At 40.6% G+C, this 14,775-nt stretch overlaps 2 protein-coding genes across 2 annotated transcripts; both read left to right on the forward strand.

Annotated features, from left to right (window-relative positions):
• Positions 1 to 3,562, forward strand: LOC103983432 (GDSL esterase/lipase EXL3-like). The gene is made up of 5 exons (XM_009400645.3): positions 1 to 338; positions 517 to 647; positions 757 to 993; positions 2,852 to 3,107; positions 3,176 to 3,562. Exons 1-5 carry the CDS (start codon positions 65 to 67, stop codon positions 3,367 to 3,369), a joined length of 1,092 nt encoding a protein of 363 aa, XP_009398920.2. The 5' UTR covers positions 1 to 64; the 3' UTR covers positions 3,370 to 3,562.
• A 4,867-nt stretch (positions 3,563 to 8,429) lies between these two features.
• LOC135635473 (GDSL esterase/lipase EXL3-like) lies at positions 8,430 to 10,772 on the forward strand. Its single transcript, XM_065146561.1, has 5 exons — positions 8,430 to 8,873; positions 9,504 to 9,634; positions 9,705 to 9,938; positions 10,033 to 10,291; positions 10,385 to 10,772. Exons 1-5 carry the CDS (start codon positions 8,558 to 8,560, stop codon positions 10,576 to 10,578), a joined length of 1,134 nt encoding a protein of 377 aa, XP_065002633.1. The 5' UTR covers positions 8,430 to 8,557; the 3' UTR covers positions 10,579 to 10,772.
• Positions 10,773 to 14,775: the final 4,003 nt, after the last annotated feature.

The following is a 14,775-nucleotide window of genomic DNA, read 5'->3' on the forward strand; positions in this document are numbered from 1 at the left end:
CACCAAGGAGGCTGCTTGCTCGCCTTCTGCACCGGGATCACTTGCTAAGAAAACAAACGTAAAGATGATGTTCTTCTGCGTTCCAAGAGCTGCTGCAGCTGCACTTTTCATCTTCCTCCATCACTGCCTGCTTCTCCCGACGTCTGTGCTATCCGTCAACCAGACCGCCGCCCTGGTGCCGGCCGTGATCGTGTTCGGCGACTCCATCGTCGACCCGGGTAACAACAATGTGATGAGGACCATCGTCAAGAGCAACTTCCCACCCTACGGCAAGGACTTCATCGGCCACTCGCCCACGGGAAGGTTCTGCAATGGGAAGATCCCCACTGACTTCATAGGTATATCGACTCATTTCCACATCATTCGTTCTTTCATCTGTACCAATACAATCAATGAAAAGTTCAACGTATAAACGAAACCTAAGTGAGCCAACGTGCCCAAAAAAAGGACTTGTGTGCATGGATAATGACCCAAGTCAAGCATTCACTTCTCGGCGTGTTATCTTGTTTTGATTAGCTTCGACCGTCGGAGTGAAGGAGCTTTTGCCGGCATATCTTGGAACTACGTTGGGACCTGAGGATCTACTAACCGGTGTGAGTTTTGCCTCGAGTGGGTCGGGGTTCGACCCTTTAACCCCAACACTAACGGTACTTATCTTATCCCTGAAACCACTTCTAGGGTTCTCGAGCGTTCATTGGCACGTACATGCTAGTGTCTATCCTTGTTTATTGATCATCTTTGGTGGGGCAACCACAGTCGGTGCTGTCGCTGCCGGATCAACTGGAACTGTTCAAGGAGTACAAGAAGAAGGTGAGAGGCATTGCAGGAAAAAAGAGAGCCAACAGCATCATTTCTGCAAGTTTATACGTTGTATGCGCAGGGAGCGACGATATAGCCAACAACTACTTTCTTCCCGCATCCTTGAGGCAGCATTCTTATGACTTTTCTTCCTATGCCAAATTCCTGGTACACAAAGCCTCTGGTTTTGTTGAGGTAAGGCCTTCTAATCGCTTGTGCTCCATTAGTTTTGGCTGTTCCTTCTCCAAGTCTTATGCTCGATGCAGACTGTTAACTAGTATTTATTATCTTATCTGCTGCTTTACTTCATTAAAAATGCATCATTGCGACATAAATATGCTGCTTACGTTCATTCATTCTCTGTTGACTTGTTGTGAACATAAGCACATTCTGTGATAATGGAATTATTGAGACAAAATTATACGAAATGCTCTCTGTGGAGTTCTTGACGAAACTTGAAGCTTTCCATAGACAATCTAGTGGTTACCATTACACACAGATCACAGCTTTAGGTTTGATGGGGATACCAAACTAACAATGTAGATCAAACCTCTGCTCCGAGAGCTCATAAAAACACTAGTCAAGGAAGAGTTTCTTAAGCTTTCCTTTCGCTAAACTCCTGTCACACTAGCTAGCGAATTCGAGGGCCACATTTATCTGCACTGGTTTCACTTATATCAGAAGAATAGTAGAAGAAAGATAATATACGAAAAAAAGGTTTTGAGTCTGAAGGATATGACTTTAGAATAGTACTTAAAGAATTTATGAGGAGGAGTGAGTGGTCCATCACAAATGTAATGCTTCTCTTCCAGTTTCTGAACTGATGGATTCAAATCTTATACTGTAGCTCTTAAAAACGCCAGCTCGAGTTTGTCCTCTTAGTTAATTGAAGGAGCACGAGGAGTATATTCCGAACTAAATGCAACACTGTTCAGGAACAGTACGACAATGCATTTACGACGGTCGTACTCTCATCTCTCACCCCTTCTCTGGTCTGTATCACCTTGCTTCTCGTGCTTGCTCCGGTGAACAAAGTCGACTCGAGATCTGTCGACTGAAACCACCACGAGCCAAGGAAATCTCAGTTGCACCGAGTGCCTGAAGCTTGGAACAAAACGCTTCGTTTGCACAAGAGCGTCCTGAGGGGGTTCATCAACCTTTCTCTTTCCTATAGTAATTCAAATCTTACTGCAGCAGTAGTAGATATCTGCTTTCCTTTTTCTTTTTGTCAGTTGCCTGCGCACCCAAGATGGGAAAGAGAAGATCCTGTGAGTGTCATAAAGGAGACATGTCCTGTCGTAGCACCTGTCGCTGTGAGGACGGTTGGCGGCGTAGTTGGGGCGTAAATGTGTCACAGCCCCCCTTCCCACATCACTTAGGGACGCAGTACTGTCTGAAGTATTGTACGCTGGCGACCAGTCTTGACGAGACGTGTCCTACCTATTGAATCATTAGACGTACCAGCTTGACTTAAAATAAGATATCCCATCATATATTTATTATGAATCCGATTGAAGATATCCTTCGACTTCAATATCGCATAAAAAAAGCTTCATCTCCTTTGATAGAAAATTGTCCCACCGGAAGATACAGGATCAGTGAGGATCGAAATAAGATCATCTGAGTTGTAGTGACACAGGACTCGCCATCAATGGAGATTCCTTCGGGACCGGAACTCACCTTGTTCATCACTGACTTGTACGAGTTCTTTTCATCTGAGTTGATTATTAATATGGTAGCTCATACCACCTTAGGAAATAGGAACAAGTTCTTAAAGGCTTTGATTGTAAGGACAGTTTTGCCATGAACTCAACTACTTACACCTGGATATTTCAAGACACTTGAATCCGCTGATCAAGTTCTCGGAGCAACAAGTATGGATGTTACATTTTCGTCATTCCAGGATTCTATTTTGTCCTCATAATTATCAGCGAAAAACATTTTAATCTTTCCTACACTGAGTTGACCGCACAACCCTTTTCAGCATTAAGGATTAGGTGAAGAGCTTCATCATGATCGAACATCTCTCACTGCCAACTCTTTCGGCCTGCAGGATCTGGTCAATCTCGGAGCGCGGAGTGTGGCTGTAGTGGGGATTCCTCCGATCGGATGTGTGCCATCTCAAAGAACGTTAGGAGGAGGGATCATGAGGTCTTGTGCTTCCGGTCATAACCAGGTAGCCCAGCTATACAACTCAGGGTTGAAGGAGGAGATGCAGAGACTCAAGACCAAGCATCAAGGAACGAAGTTGGTCTACGTCGACATCTACACGATCTTACTCAACATGATACTGCATCCGAATGCTTACGGTAAGTCATTACACATCACATCTTATTTCACTTGAATATTTACCGAGTGATCGAGATGCTTTGTGTAGGGTTCGAGGTTTCAGCCAAGGGATGCTGCGGCACAGGAGACCTTGAAGTCTCAGTATTGTGTAATGGATTGACAACAGTCACTTGTGCAGATGCATCCAAGTACGTCTTCTGGGACAGCTTCCATCCCACAGAGAGAGCCTACGAGATACTGGTGGACTGGGTTCTCAAGACGTATCTTCCCTACTTGCTTTAGCGAGAGAGTGTTGTGGACGTCATCTGAAGTTCAATCAACTCTCTGCATGGTGCCATTTCCATTTCCATTTCCATTTCTATTTCCTGCTCATCTGTTTTCACTGTCTCCATGTCCTTTGTATCTGTCTGGTACGAGCTACTTAAGTCGCCATTGATGTCTAATATAACCTCGCGTGTTCGCCATTGATGTCTAACCTCTTTTTATACTATGGTTGCATTATACATTCACTCATTAGGGCATCCCTTGCATTATACATTCACTCATTCGCCATCGCGTGTTCGCCACGAGCTACTTATTTGGCATTAGGGTGCCAAATAATGTAATGGATATATAGTGTAGAACAACCGCTCTAAACGTAGAGATAAGGCCAATGGCAGCAATCGACGTTGGTAGGAGCCTTACTTCACCCTTAGTATAGTGTTAGGGCCCATATTTGTCCTAAGTCAAGTCCAAATCAAACAAATACATTTTTCTCCGTTGTATTTATTTGCCTATTAACTCTCTAAATTTAGTTTCTAGTTGATGCATCAATAAGTTCTATCATCAACTAAAATTGTCTTCATATCATGATAGGAATTTAGTTTACCAATTTAGTATGATTTCAACAAGAGAGAAAATTTGTTTGATGAACTCGAAGACATGCGATTGAAAAAATGATGGTCGAACTTAATTAAAATACTTATGATAACTATACAAAATCAATTAGTAGAGCTAAATTGGATGATCAAATCAAAGTTTGTGTTAGAATTTACGAACAAATGATATAATTTTACATTTTCAAATATTAGGGAATACTTAATATATTTAATTGTATTTATATAATCTAATGCATCGTCGTATCGAAACAACAAAAATAAAAATGTGCACTAAATTGGTATGATTAAATGATGTACAAAAATGAAATTGTCTACTTTGGTAGTTTTGACTAGGATAAAATAAAGAAAAAAAAAGATTTGGGATAGGCATCTTATAATTAAATTTATATAGTGAAATTAGGTAAAATAATTAATGTTTATAATATTGAAAATGATAAAAAAAAAAATATTTGTTGACTACATTTATTTCAGGATTATATGAGTGGATTAATATTTTTAGTCCTCATTAAATTAATAAAATATAAGTTATCTACATTATAAACACAATGTATTTATTTATTTTCATTTTTGGCCCCAAGTAATTGAGACATTAGTGCTTTTCGTAATTGGCAATCAATAATCATTCTATGCAATAACATTGAAAGATAATATTACATAACTATTACGATTTGGAAAAAGACTTGAAAGCTTGGCCATTAAAATTAAAACCTTAACCTTAAGAGAGAGAGAGAGAGAGAGAGATTGAAAAGTGGCTGCCACATTTGTGGCCAGACTACCACAAGAAACTGCAACACAGGAAGAACATGACATGGTCCACCACCATCACAGTAGTTGAGCAGCTCTTGCTTTCTCCCTCACATGGAAGAGCTACGTTGCAGAAGATAGAGAGAAGACATTGGAGTGACCTCATAAATGCCTAATCTTGATCCCACCACAAACCAAAAGTACTTTCTGATCTACGGTTCAGGCCGATCCATGTTGTTACTGCTACGAAAGTGCAAAGCAATTAGACGTGTCAGAGGCAGCCCGATCTCACGTCCCATTTAACACAGGACTTTTGGACCAGAAGCTGGGATGTATGCATTCCGGTGTACGTAGCAGACACAAGTAGACAGAGAAAAGAAGAAGAAGAAGAAGAAGAAGGAGAAGAATACAGACAGGGAAGAAGGATATGTATTTACTGTGCGACACATCACATCAAGTTAGATGTTTCATGATGTGATTGGTGTCAATGACTTGTCTTCTCTTCATCCACTTAGAGGAACAATTGGATCAAGACATGGTTGACATAATTACCTTAAGATTTATGAGGTTTCCAACGATGTATTGGTACAGTACTTCTTCATCAGCCTCTTAAGGACCAACGGATGAACGTCTTCGTCAAACCAAGTTGGCCATCGAAAACTTTAATGCCGGATTATATGCACGGAACTAATTTGCCCGCTGAACAGACAACGTAATGAGCTCCATTGATAAGCAAGTTAGTGCACACAGCAAGCAACACACAGAAGCAGATGCATATCGTTTTCTAGTCCTAATTCGCCGAAGGGAACATTAGGTATATGTGGAGCCGAAAGAGTGGATAGAACGGTGCGTAATAGTCCGACCAATAAGTGAATCACATCAGTAATAGGAGACTCGCTAACATAAACACCACACCAACATAACATGATGATTGTGATGCCAAAGACTTTCTGATTTCATTTAGCACTAATGAAATGGAAACTTGAATTCGATGTGAGTGTCTCATTATCAAAAATCAAATCAAATAGCTTTCTTGTCACCTCTCTGAAAACATCTTCAGAATTCTCTAATCCAAGTTTACTTTCTTCTGTTTAAGGTCTTCAGAAACTTTAGGAACTCAATGGTCCCAAATCTGTGATTGCAATTGATTGCGTTCATACTAAATCCAAGTTCAACGTAAACATGGAGAATAAATAGCTTCATATTTTAGCAAGAAGCCTTAAGTTCAGGGAGAAACTCATCATGCAGAAGGCTGAATGGGGTAATGGAGTAAGTTGCTTTGGGCATGCAAAAGAAGAATTAATTAGACCTATATAAGCATACTAATAAATGAGATCACTGATATCATGCAAGACGTCTTCTTCATTAATAAGGACGTGCCAAATAATCATCAGAGTTGATGTCAAATTATATTATAGCAAATTCCTATGTTCTCTAGCAATCTATCTACAATTCTAACCAAATCCAACATGTAGCTCGAAAAGGCCACAAATGTTGGCTACTTAGTTGTAGCTTAAGAAGAGTAATGCTTGTGCATATAGTGAACATGTTTCCGAATGTTGAATTATCGATAAAACGACTTTCTTCCCTCCACTTTTGTAGCTTTAATCCGATACCGAATGGCTTATTATCATTTACCAAACATGCACAAGAGGAAACTTTTCTTAGAAATCTTATTAAGACCATGATGATTGATCAAAATTATCACGTTGTGATGAATTCTAGGAGGAGAAAAGATGAAGTGATGCTATGAAAGTTTAAATCGAGCAAAAAGCAGGCGGCAAATGTGACGCATATCTACCGAATGAATGCTCTTCTTTAATGCAACGGCATGTAAGGTAGACTTATGGTCCATGTTGTGGAAGTTTCATCGTGACTAAATTATTCATTAATAGTAAGTAACACTATATCTGATACTGTCATCCAGAGGTACTTTGTGTGCCATGTTTTGGTGCCTCAAAGATTTACTTAAACCCTAGTGAGGATGAGGTCAAACATTGAGGTAGGTTACTCTCCTTTCGCTTCCTCCTTTTTCCTCACTCCATTTCTTATCCTTATTTTGTCTCATTCATTGGATAAGTCATCAATATCAAACACACTTATTACAAGTTGAGAGAGTGAGACCTCGTTCCATAAATATTACATTTCAAATATTAGTTTAATTATGATATATCTGACTCACTTGTTAGGGGTTTAGAGTTTGAAAACTCATTCAATATATTTTGAAGATAGTAAATAGCTTAATTAGTAATAATTTTCTTAAATCATCATAAGATCTTAAGATTAAGACATGGCTTCACAATCTATCCTAAAAAAATTATTTTAGTTTGATTTCGGATGTCATCTCTCAAGCAACAAATTGAACAAGCCCTTCATTAAATGCCTTTGTTTCTGCATTACTATATATATATATATATATAACAAGTTGTAATGTCTTAACTATTTGTATGATCCACTGTCATATCTATCCTATTGTAACATGTAATGTAACTTTTGCATAAATATATAATGTTTTATGATACAAGGAACAAAAAGTTAAATTATTCCTGAGACAATTGGGAAATCTGCATGAGATGTCTTATCATGGAGAATTAGGAATGATCAGGATTCAAATTATGAGAATTAATATGGGAAAATCATTATAATTATCAGTTAAGTAGATGAAGGAATCATCTTTAAAGTAAGTCTCTTTCTAATTTAATTTTGGATAGAAGTTTCATGTTAAATACAATACCATTCCTTAGAAGATATATTTTGGATTAAACATGGCCTATATCGCTTTTGCCATGCTGATTATTTATTACCATGATTAATTGGACCATTAATTTTCCCCATTTTTAGGATAGTAATTAGAAAGGGTCCAATTTCCCCTTCAATGTTAATCATTAATGGATGAGCAGTAAAACAGGATTGACAAAACTGGTAGGACATCTATTAAATTACATGACATTTTGGCAATATGTGCCACAGGTTGTGTACAGTATGGTGAGTTGATATTGGTGAATACATCAACCAATAGGAGAGCACAATACTCTATGATTTAGATGACCAAGGAAATAGGAGATGAAAAAAATATATATATATTAAATAACATATTTAACGCTCTTAATATTTTATCTTATATAATATTTTACTAATCAATTTGGATATCTCAATCGAGACAATAAATACTGATTAATTAGGCTTCTATGCTCATAGAGAAAATAGAGAATGACTTGCATGATTATGCGAATTGATTTGGAGATGTTACAGTACTTTAAGTCCAAAAGTTCCAAGAAATCGATGACATCTTATTTCCTTAATTGCTTCTCTAAATTCATCATTAATCTTTCTTGTTACTATAATTATTATTCTAAATTCGAGTTATATAAGTCAAAGTGCCCACTTTTTCTTAGTACCGAGTGAACCACAAGTGACTTTTGCCCGCTGACCAAATATGCTACAACAGAGAACAACTGCAGCTTCTTCTTCCTCCTCGCTCTCTCCTCACCAGAGGAAATGGAGGGAAATTGGTTGGAATGTCATGATCGGATCGGACGTTCGCGCCATGTGATGCGTCCCCCCCTTTAACTGGTTGAGTACACGTCATGTGCCCCACCACAACCACCTCATTTGATGCACTGCCCCCGCAGCAATCCAATACATCCCTTTAATACTGGTAGGAAAAATTAGATGGGCCACTTTGATGCTTCGTCCTTGTTGTTATCTCACTCGCTAATCACCGCTCGTTCGATTCCGGGAACTGTGTGTGTTGGGTGACAGATAGAACACAGATCGAAAGCCTGGGACGCACAGTGCTCCTTCACTGGACCATCCATCAGCTGTCCTCTATAAGAAGGATCTGCCCCATGGAGGAAGCAGCAGCCGGGGAGGAAACCATGGGGTTGAGAATGAAAATGGCGTCTCACAGTGCACCAGCGCTCTTCACCTCGCTGCTGCTACTGATGCTACTGCTTGCTCGAGCGCATGGATACTCCTCGAATCGGACGACGGGGTCGATGGTGCCGGCGGTCATCGCGTTCGGCGACTCCATCGTCGACCCGGGCAACAATGACGTGCTTGCGACCACCATCAGGTGCGACTTCCCTCCCTACGGCCAAGATTTCATCGATCACCAGGCCACGGGAAGGTTCTCCAATGGGCTGATCCCCACAGACCTTATAAGTAAGTTTATATACGTGTATACATACATATCTTCCTCCTCCTCCTTGGCATCGCATGATCTTTTAGATATACGGCATACCGAGTATATATGCATGGAGGAAGACGTTCATTATTGAGGTGTTACACTTCCTTGGGCTGTCTCATCCAGCATTGCCCACGTAGAGCTAAAGGAAATAAATGGCTTTCAACGTCACATTTATTAGCTTTCCCGTCGATCTTGCAAAAATGGTCTTCAAACATTAACCACTTGAAAAAGATGCCTCAGTTCATATGTCAGAAAACTAAGCTTCCTCTGTTCATCATGTCAGCCCATTTCTGCCGCCATTGCTGACTTTTCCAAAAAATGGTATAATTTGCTCGTCACTTAATGTTCAACTTGGTGTTAAAGTGTGTCCAGCCAACTTCTGTACCGACGTCTCTCTTTTTGTTCCATTATCGAGTTAACACACATCAAAAACTGCGGAATAAATTATATCTATATACACACACACAAAAAACCTATCTGTTTATGTAAAAGATAATCTTCGTGTAACATACCATCTCGAGGAAATTGGAATAGTGATGTATAGAACTGCTTTTGTTTGGAGTTATTGAATCTAAACCAGATTGCTATGATTCAACAACTTGCAGCTTCAGGGTTAGGGGTGAAGGAATTGCTTCCGCCATACCTTGGCGTTGACCTCTCACCAGAAGACATTCTAACCGGTGTCAGCTTCGCCTCCGGTGCAACCGGATTTGACCCTATCACCCCCGAGATAGTGGTATCTATCAGATCTGTCGTTGAAGACGACCTTGTCTTGAATCATGAACACTAACTGGGTACTGTTTCAGAGTGTTTTCTCCATGACCGACGAGCTTAAGCTCTTTGCGGAGTACAAAGAAAAGCTGTACGCCATTGCAGGCGAGGAGCGAGGCGCAGAGATCGTTTCCGAAGCTCTCTACGTGGTATGTGCCGGAACCGACGACATCGCCAACACTTACTTCACCACCCCGTTCAGGAGACCACACTACGACATCCCTTCCTATGTGAATTTGTTGATCGGTGGGGCTTCCGACTTCATCAAGGTGCGTGAACTCCGGTGGAATATTGGATATATATATATATATATATATCCTTGAAGACTTGCTCTTACTTCGATGCTATTATCATTGGGTTCAGCAATTACACGGCATGGGAGCAAGAAAGATCGGCTTTGTGGGTCTTCCACCCATCGGATGCGTACCATCACAAAGAACTGTTGGCGGAGGGATCCTGAGACAGTGCGAGGAGACTCGCAACCAAGCCGCACAACTCTACAACTCCAAGATCGAACAGGAGATCCGAAGGCTCTCCGGAGAATTCGGTGACGGCACAAAGCTCGTCTACATCGACATATACGACATCTTGCTTGATCTCATTCGTCGACCCGGCTACTACGGTAACCCATCCTTCTTCGCGTTCCCACTCACATCCATCCTTCAGCTTTGCACACGGGTTGCTATTTGGACTACCATCTCCTGCGTGTGTGTAGGATTCAAGGTGTCGACGAAGGGATGCTGTGGCACCGGAACGATAGAGGTGACGCTCCTGTGCAACAGCAAGACGGCCACCGTGTGCAGTGACGTGACGGACTATGTGTTCTGGGACAGCTACCACCCGACCGAGAAGGCCTACAAAATCATAGTCGGCAGCATTTTTGATAATTACATTCAATTCTTGGTTTAATGTGATTCAATGCACCTTTAACCATATTCCTTGTGCCAAAAAGAGGGAGAAAAGAACCCAATATTTCTTGTGCTTGCCTTTTCTACAAACCTCCTTAAGATGTTGTTTTCGCATTGTGAAATAAGGCCGTGGAATCAAACGTGTATGGGCTGCACTGCTACTATTACTAATGAAGTAACAAGGTTCTTCGGCCAGTTCGAGTGATGCGTTCGGGGTAATGCTGGTACCATTTGATGAATTCATGTGTTTGATTGATCCCATGCGCTCGGAGGAGCAAGCTCTGAAGTTTGATGATCATCTATCGGCCAAAGTATAACTTTATCCTTCGTTTCTTTGGCAAATTTGTGTTAAAGACCGACTCTTATGGTCACTTTTGATCAGGTTGATCTGATATTGTGATGCCTCAAACAGGGAAAGAATTATAATTTTTGTGGCTTTAGGATAATCTAACCTAAGCAACGCAGCTTGTCGTTTTGTGCCATTCTTCCAAGACACTAAGCACAGGTTGCATGGGCTCAGTCCAGTTGGAGACAACGTCCATCCCATTCCAATATCTCAACATCATTCATTGTTTAGTGACATAAATAAGTATGATTAGTTAATGGTTTATTGGAATGAATCAAACTACATTGATTACACGTAACCTTTTGAGTACATTATCAAAAAAGGTTATTGGGGGAGGATTAAGAGAGAAAGGTTGGGAAGCCATAGATTCTCTAATGTCCCTTTTCCAAACTGGGCGGAGATGCTTGCACTCCAAGCAGGCTGAGTCCATTGTGACTCTCTTTACCTCGATGTTTTCAGATGCAGCTTTCTTCAGAAGTAGCAGCAGGACCACTTGAAGACAAACATGAGCTGTACAGAAATCATTGGGAACTTTGTCATAATGTTCTGTCTCCATGGAAAAGCAGACTGATCCAAGCTCTAGCTGGTCTTATCATCCTCCGCCTCACTGTCTTCTTGGCCTCTGGGTCTTCAGTTGTGATGCATGATTATTGCTTCTTTGTTCTTCACGTCTACTTTAATTTTTTCTGCCTATAAGTTTTTGTTGATATCTTTCAATCACTTGCCTTTATATATTGTTGTAATCTTAGATGTTTACACATCTATCCGCGCCTAAAGCTGATTTCGTGTCTTTATTTGAATTCATATTCACTATAGATGAGTGGGCATAAATGGCTTCTCCATCGCCTGATCCAAATCTTATGAGCTGGTTGAGAAAGACAACTGCAAAGAAGATCTTTGCTCAGCTTCCCATCTGCAACTTGTGATCACATGAAGGTGCTTCTTGGTCTACGGAAATCAGCATGGAGACGGAATAAACAGACGAGGCGCAGTGATATGAGTGGAACGAATTCTCGTCCTTTTAGTTGCAGCAGCAAAAATGGTGTGTGACCAGTAGCTTTTTTTGGTTCCCATCCTGGCCAAGAAATTATGTCACATCTTGATGTCACCTCCATTGACAGCGTTCAACCACTCTTCAACTTGGAGATGGTGCTGCCGGTCATATGAAAGAACTGTTCAGTTTCTGTACATGTTACAGTCATCCTGTCTGTATCTTGATAAGCTCCGACCATGGATTTCTTCTTGGAAAGCACAGCTTGCTGATGGACCTGACTGGTGAGAAGGATAGCTTACTAGAGTATTATGCCCCATGTTAGCAATAAGAATCATAATTAAAGCAAGTTGTTGTATGTATTATGTTTAGTTTAGTTGGTTGGTGTCCTTGTCTTCATCAAAAGAGTTGGATATCCAATCCCCCAAAGGGGTATCACTCTTTATTTTATTGTAAAGATGCTGTGATGAGTGTTGGGAAAAAGGAGCTTTATTATGCCAAATCTTGATGATATCACACACCAAAATAGGCCTGCTGTTGTTAGAAAATGGGCAAGAAGATGATAAGGTTGGTACTTTGTCTAAATTTTTGAGATCCATGTATGGATCCCTACAATCTTTCACCACAGATGATATTTAATATTCAATTAACTCATCAAAAGAATAGTACTAATCTATGGTAAATAATGATGATCCGTAAACCAGAAGTTTTCTGATATGAGCTGTTGAACCGAACTGTAGCATGTGGATTCGAGCCCCATGTCGCCAAGATGCTGGTGCAGGAGAAGACAAGAACATTAAATTTATGCTTACGTTAAATATCGAGCACGTCGTCGGGCGGCGACGGCGGCACTGGCGTAGGCGTCGGCACGTAGTTGTAGTTGCGGTAAATGCATGTGATGAGGGGAGGGCTGGGCGTTTCCAAGAGCTCGCGCACCGTCGGCCACGGTGCGGTCAAGGCGAAGGGCGACGATGAAGCCGCCGCACCGTAACTGGGTTGCCTGCATCGACGGCAGCAAGGCGCAGAGGAGGCGGCCACCGGAATTTGGGACGTCGAAGAGGAGCTCACCGATGGGGATGTGGGAATGCAGGCCGTCGTTGCCGCCAATGCGTGTCGGCATCGCAGTGGAAGGGGCAGGGTGTCGGCTGGCTCAGTGCATCGCATCCAACCCGAGATAGACCCGACCCGGTTTAGATCCGATATGGGCCCATCCTTATGATCCACGACAAACAGTTTAGGTTCGGATCGGACCCGAGACGATTAAGTCCGACAAGACACAGTCCATTAGTTAGTCAAGATTTGTTGATTCGAGACAAAATTATTTATCATAAGTATCTCGAATTAAATTGATTCATTAAATCGGTTAGCTGGACATTCTATGTTTGTATAGTAACATATTTATTGGGATTCATTTGATGAAATTAAAGTACTTATGCAATTTTCTGAATATATATATATATATATATATATATATATATTCATATTGATGTTTATAATATTTTTTAAAAAACATTTAGAGTGCTTTATTGATGTATTAAAAATACTGTAAATATTATTGAAAAATATTATAAATCATGTCATGTTATATCTTTTTAGTTATCATTATTTATATATTATTATAGAATTATTATAATCATCTATAATATAGCCAATTTGATGCTTTTGACCGTATCGGCATAGAGACGTAATTTTATTAGTGGATTTGGTCGTCTTTACCCATTTTGGATCGATCTCTTATTGCGAATTCGAACAGGACAAACGTTCGCCTGGTAAGGCCATGTGGCATGTGGCTCCAGAATACAACAAAAGTAATCCTGTTGGTGACCCAAATGTGTCCCCTGTTTTGCCCTTTTTTATTTTGTTGGACATGCATTTCCCTGTTTTGTCCATATGCTCTCCTCACGTCCTTTCCTCGTTTACTTTCTCTTTCCTTTTGGTAGTTCATCCTCGTGTTACATTTAAAAGCTTTTGAAACGAGTTGATAAGGTACCGCTTGATCGGTCATCCGTGCGATTGGTAGGTAATTTGTTATGTATCCATATGATTTAGTCCGTCAAGTCTTTCATATTTTTTTTTTTTATGTGAGACTAAATTATTTTATCAGTGTTTTTTCTTAAAGTGAAGCAAAGGACTCATAAGCCCATCGAATCTTTCTTATTTTCATAGATTTTTTTTTAAATTTATATATTCTGAAAAAATAAAAATTATATAAATATATTCATCGTCTAAAATAGATAATTCCTCATGAATCTACATATCACATCAATGATCGATCGATCAAATAATCCCTGCATTTATCTCCGTTCGGTTTATCTATAAAATAACAATAGCATTTGATATCTTCCCACGTATCAAATGATCACGTAAAAAAATAAATTAAATAGTGGAAACCATCATGACCGTCATTTGTTTTTTTCTCAAAACAGGTTGTCTTTGATCGAGCGATAGAAAGACACGTCGATTTGCTATTAGGATAGTCGCACGATGTTGATCGGCGCGGACGTCACCGTCGCTGGCAGCTGCATCAACCCTTGTCACGCATCTCCAAATCCCAGATGTGTGGCCGAGATCAGGTTGTTGACTATTACAACAGAAGTAGGAATCCGAGGACAGGTTCAACCCGATTTGACCTCGAAACCTTACCCCACCACCTGACTACCACCCAAAACACCGCCGTCCATCTTCTCCCATCCACCGTCGATCGAACTCCGAGTGCGGAGCAGCACGCGATTTCCACGCGGCACCCAACCGAAGTAACTGTTCATCGGACATTATAGCCCCTCGCTCGCTCTCTCTCTCTCCCTCTCGTCTCTTCTGCCAGTAAAATAATGCATAGATAAGCAAACGGACGGGGGATGTGC

This window comes from Musa acuminata, chromosome BXJ3-4 (genome assembly GCF_036884655.1).
Source record: "Musa acuminata AAA Group cultivar baxijiao chromosome BXJ3-4, Cavendish_Baxijiao_AAA, whole genome shotgun sequence".
NCBI lineage: Eukaryota > Viridiplantae > Streptophyta > Magnoliopsida > Zingiberales > Musaceae > Musa > Musa acuminata.

Coding starts and splice junctions, on each gene's coding strand:
- LOC103983432 (XM_009400645.3), top strand. CDS start 65: ATGATGTTCTTCTGCGTTCCAAGAGCTGCTGCAGCTGCACTTTTCATC. Junction 339..516: donor GATCCCCACTGACTTCATAG/GTATATCGACTC, acceptor TGTTTTGATTAG/CTTCGACCGTCGGAGTGAAG. Junction 3,108..3,175: donor ACTGCATCCGAATGCTTACG/GTAAGTCATTAC, acceptor TGCTTTGTGTAG/GGTTCGAGGTTTCAGCCAAG.
- LOC135635473 (XM_065146561.1), top strand. CDS start 8,558: ATGGAGGAAGCAGCAGCCGGGGAGGAAACCATGGGGTTGAGAATGAAA. Junction 9,635..9,704: donor CTATCACCCCCGAGATAGTG/GTATCTATCAGA, acceptor GTACTGTTTCAG/AGTGTTTTCTCCATGACCGA. Junction 9,939..10,032: donor GGGCTTCCGACTTCATCAAG/GTGCGTGAACTC, acceptor CATTGGGTTCAG/CAATTACACGGCATGGGAGC.